We start from the raw sequence: 5,000 nt of genomic DNA, 5'->3' as shown, positions 1-5,000 counted from the left end.
ATCTATCATATTGGAATAGAATTAATCATTTTGTAATTTAATTTGTAATTTAAATGGTGGGAGAATGGTCTTAGGAACGTAGAGGAGGGTTCGTTTACAATTCAGAAACAAACAAAAACAAAAACAAAACAAAACAAAAAAGAACACCCTGACACGTAACTGAACAGAAGGTTTATAGTGATTACCCAGGGATGGGATTTTAACTTTGTAAAAAACAATCAACAAGGTGTGCGGCTATGTGGTCTAGTGGTATGACACTCGCTTTCGGATCGGAAGGTCCTGGGTTCGAGCCTCGCGCTCCGCGCATAGTTGAGTCCTTGGAAAAGGCTCTTTACTCACATTTTCTCACCGTCCTCAGGTGTAAATTGATTGCCTGGCCGTTAACAGCGTTGTCTTTGTCCGAAAAATTGTAATATCGCCTAACAGGCGTAATGTCCCTTCCTACATGTTAAATGTTGCTGTTGACCAGAGACCCCTTGTAAAGTGCTTTGAGCACATTTAGTGGATATTGCGCTATATAAAGATCAATTTTTTTTAAGGAACACGTGTTTACATTCCAAGATTTGTCTACAGAGAGGATGTACTGAATACTTCTCTGTCGTCGATCTGGTTTTTTTAGTAATGTATTTCTGATTCTATTGGGGTTTTTTTTGTTGTTGGCTGAAGAAGGGTTTTGAGCCCGAAATGTTCCATGTTTGGTATTTTTGTTCTTTCTTTGAAGCTGTTATATTCATTATTGTTGATTACTTTTTACAGTCCACATCTTCTAGCAGCCTAGAATATCACATTTATTTCCCTTGCAGGCCAAGTGGAACCAACTTTACATTTCATACAGTCTAAGTTGCATGTTAGGCATGATTTCTAAATTCAAACTCTCAAAAATTCATCAAGCCTAAAGTCTGGTACTTACTCGTTTCTAAGTTATGTTAGGTTATGTGTGTAAAATGCCTTTTTTAAACAAAATAACAAAATTGGCCATTGACCATGCTAACAATTGCTTGAGTTTGTTACAAGAGGAGACATCATATGTGACCCTTCGTCTCGAAACGGTATTATGTCGGAATGAATTGGACCCCGAAAAGTGACACTAGAATTAAATTGATAGTAAATTTTTGAGCTTTTGCGTTGTGAGAAATTGTCTTCATTCTGTAACATAACAAATCGAAACAAACCCTAAGTTTCATGTTTTTGTCAATAAATTCAATTATTTGCACCCAAGTCATCCCGACATAATACCGTTTAGGGACGGTGGGTGACATATGTCTCTACTACATTAGTTTTCATATATTTATTGGCATACATACCATTCTGCTCTTGAACACATAATCTGTTTTGCATTCCTGTTACATGTATTAAGCATGTGACAAATACAACGAACAAACTTGAATCCCTCTGGTGCATCTTTAAAAGGCTGAGGACAAAACAAACAATTTTTTAAAAACCTTTTATGCCACAATATTCAAAACTCAAAACTCATCACTTGTTTGTTTGGACTAAGGGGAAAACAAATCACTCAGATTTATGGTTAATTAATATTTTCATAGATATATATATATATATATATATATATATATATATATATATATATATATATATATATATATATATATATATATATATATATATATATATATATATATATATATATATATATATATAAAAACATGTATAAACACTTTGTAAACTGGATGAACTAAAGTTGTGATGTAGCTTTGTTCGTGCGCTTCGCTTTCTTATTATTTTCAACGCTTTGTTATGCTATGTCTGCTTTATCTGTTTTCGTAACCGTTTGCTTTTCTGTTTGTGTTGCAGATCATCATGCTTCCCGTTGTACCTCTTTTGAATGTTGAATAAAGCCTAGACTTAGGTTTAAACTAAAGACAGACTCCTCTACACTCACTTCATCAGGCATGCAAGGTTTTGGATCATACCATCACAATCTCTCTTACTTTTCCCTTTTTTGTCTTTTTACTTAAACTCTTTGAACGCTGAGGTTATATTTGCATTTTCATCACAAAATGGCTGACACCTGATTGAGGCAGCATGAGAATGACAAGCTAAGATAAAAGCAACATTCAAATCCGGCGCAAAATTCAATTAAAATACCCCCCTAGGGCCAATTGAATGTTCTGATGAAAGAAATGATACCATTGGTTCAATTGATAATACTATTGTAGAAACTTGAATTCGATTACATTATTATTGTTGCCTTTCAAGACCGGCTGCACTGTGTGGCCATTGGCCAGTTGGACAGATTCTGCTCTGGCCTCACAGTGCGGCCAATGGTGCTGAAAGAGTTAATTCTCTTCATTACTTGTGGTGCATACGGCCTCTATAAGCATCCACCATTTATTTCTGTCCTTGACTTTCTTCTTGGCAGTCTCTGACATTGCCTGCCACTTTCAATTCATCAGACAGTGAGCGCCTCCATGTCTATTTCGGACGCACAACCTTTCGTGGCCCTTGGGGGTTTCAATCAAGTGACTGGTGAGCGATGTTCTCCCTGTTCCTTTCAACCATTGATAATAGACTCAGCTATATGGTCTAGTGGTATGACACTTGCTTTCAGATCAAAAGGTCCTGGGTTCGAGCCTTGCTGAGCGCATAATTGAGTCCTTGGAAAAGGTCTTTACTCACATTCTCTCACCGTACTTCTTCTTCTTCTTGTTTTCTCTCTTTCCAAAATAAATTAAAATTTTTTTAATTTTTAATTTATTTTGGCCTACAAAAATAAGAACAGTGGATCTATTAAAGAAAGCTGACTGCACTAGCATTGATAGCCAAATAAAAAGAAGAAGATGGCGTTGGCTGGGTCATGTGGCCAGAATGGAAAAAAGGTCACTTCCCAAGTCAGCCTTGTACTGGACAGCAGATGGGAAGAGAAAGCGGGAAGACCCAAAGAAACCTGGCGAAGGACCATGGAGAAAGAATTAAAGGAAGCAGGCCTGTCCTGGAATACAGCCACCGCAAAAGCAGCCGATCGCAAAAAATGGAGATGTCTGGTGGATATGTGCCTCAAGGCCCGAAGAGGATTAAGTAAAGTAGTAGTCTCACCGTACACAGGTGTAAAATGAGTACCTGACCGTTAACAAAGTTGTATCGGTCCAAAAAAAAATTGTCTAACAGGTGTCATGTACCATCCTAAATGTTAAGTGTAGCTGTTGGTGAGGGACCCATTGTAAAGCGTTTTGAGCATGTTTAGTGGAGCTTGCACTATATATAAAATGTTCAATTTAAATCACAATCTCTCTTACTTTTCTCTTTTTTTTTACTTAATCATCTTCATTACTTGTGATACATACGGCCGCTATAAGCATCCAACATTTATTTCTGTCCTTGACTTTCTTCTTGGCAGTAGCCGACATGAGGCCTGCCACTTTCAATTCATCAGACAGTGAGCGCCTCCATGTCTATTTCGGACGCACAACCTTTCGTGGCCCTTGGGGGTTTCAATCAAGTGACTGGTGAGCGATGTTCTCCCTGTTCCTTTCACTCATTGATTACAGACTCCTGATTGCACATTTTAGAACAATAAATCTAAATTTAGAGATCTTACACAATAAACTTCAAACCTATTCTTTTATCTTATCAAAACACTGAGAATCACCTAAAAAAAGGTTGAAAGCCTGATTTCAACTCAGTATTAAAGTAATCAAGAGCTACAATTTTTTTATTTTTTTTTAAATTTTTAAATGAAAAAGTAGGAAATAGAAAAGACAAACTGACAGACAGGCTTTAGGCTAGATGAATTTTTGAGAGTTTGAATTTAGAAATCATGCCTAATGGGCAACTTAGTATGAAATGTAAAGTTGGTTCCACTTGGCCTGCAAGGGAAATAAATGTGATACTCTAGGCTGCTAGAAGATGTGGACTGTAAAAAGTCATCAACAAAAATGAATATAACAACTTCAAAAAAAAGAACAAAATACCAAAGAAATTATTAATCCAAACAACTCACCGTCAATTCTTTGCAATTTGGACAATCTACAATCGATAAATTAGATTGATCCTCCATCTTTTCTGCCACGTGTATTTTGTAGCGACACACCTGGCATACTGTATACGTAACAGGTCGACCTCTTGCATTTGTCTCTGTATAATACGTTCCAGGTCGAACATCAAGATCGGGACAATCTGATGAAAAGAATAATAAAAGAGTAGAGGTCATTTTTCGTTTTTTTTTTTGTTTTTTTAATACAAATAGTTCAGATATTGCATCATTGCAGGGGACAGATGTGTAGAAATAGGTCTTAAATTTGATAAGGGGTAACCAATCATTCAGTTAGAAGAGCATTCGCTCCACAAATTGAAGAGAGACCAATATTGGTCCTAACTGCAATTAAAGATGAAGTGAGTAGGAAAGTGCCAGAAGACAATAGAGAATAAAAAATTTTCGAGGCAGTGATGGGGGTTTGAACCCGCGACCTTACTGGTACGACAACTCCGCCTGGCCGGTAAGAGGGGGATCGTGGATAGCTCATACGGTAGAGTCATGCTCTCATCAGCCAGGTGGAATTGTCGTACCAGTAAGATCTTGGGTTCAAACTCCCGTCACCGCAGTGAAAATTTTTTATTCTCTATTGTCTTCTGGCACTTTCCTACTCACTATATCTCTAGTTGTTATCAACATAAGTGCCTGCTCCACTCACTTTTCTGAGTTAAAAATTAACCCCTAACTGCAATTGAATTTTTTACAGACCCGATAAACAGTGACGAAGTAAACTATAAAATCTAATGGAAATTACTAAGTGATAGACTAGCATCCAACCTGAAAGATAGCAAGCAGTTGTTATTGTTCATTTAAAGAACAACTTCCATACATTTTGACAAAGTTGCCCTAAAAGTAAAGAAAGATCTGGATGAAGAAAAATAGAAACTTTTAAAAACCATCAGATTAGGATAGGGTACTGTTTTGGGTTTTTTTTACCTTAACTTAAAATTAAATGATTAAATGATATCATTTTAGGAATTTAATCTTCTTAAACTTTTATTACATTTAT

At 36.4% G+C, this 5,000-nt stretch overlaps 1 protein-coding gene across 1 annotated transcript in view; it reads right to left on the bottom strand.

The window, feature by feature from the left end:
• LOC144977519 (type 1 phosphatidylinositol 4,5-bisphosphate 4-phosphatase-like) overlaps nucleotides 1-5,000 on the bottom strand; it is a 15,056-nt gene that overhangs the window by 8,326 nt on the left and 1,730 nt on the right. Inside the window, exons 2-3 of the mRNA XM_078922822.1 lie at nucleotides 3,959-4,134; nucleotides 1,305-1,411 (exon numbers count right to left, since the gene is read on the bottom strand). Of these exons, the coding sequence (XP_078778948.1) occupies nucleotides 1,305-1,411; nucleotides 3,959-4,134 (283 nt within the window). The remainder of the gene's footprint in view (nucleotides 1-1,304; nucleotides 1,412-3,958; nucleotides 4,135-5,000) is intronic.

Source organism: Berghia stephanieae, chromosome 7 (genome assembly GCF_034508935.2).
Source record: "Berghia stephanieae isolate SIO BIC M18660-M18661 chromosome 7, UCSD_Bste_1.3, whole genome shotgun sequence".
Lineage (NCBI taxonomy): Eukaryota > Metazoa > Mollusca > Gastropoda > Nudibranchia > Aeolidiidae > Berghia > Berghia stephanieae.
The sequence above is the reverse complement of the archived record's forward strand: the minus strand, read 5'-3'. Positions and strand labels throughout refer to the sequence as shown.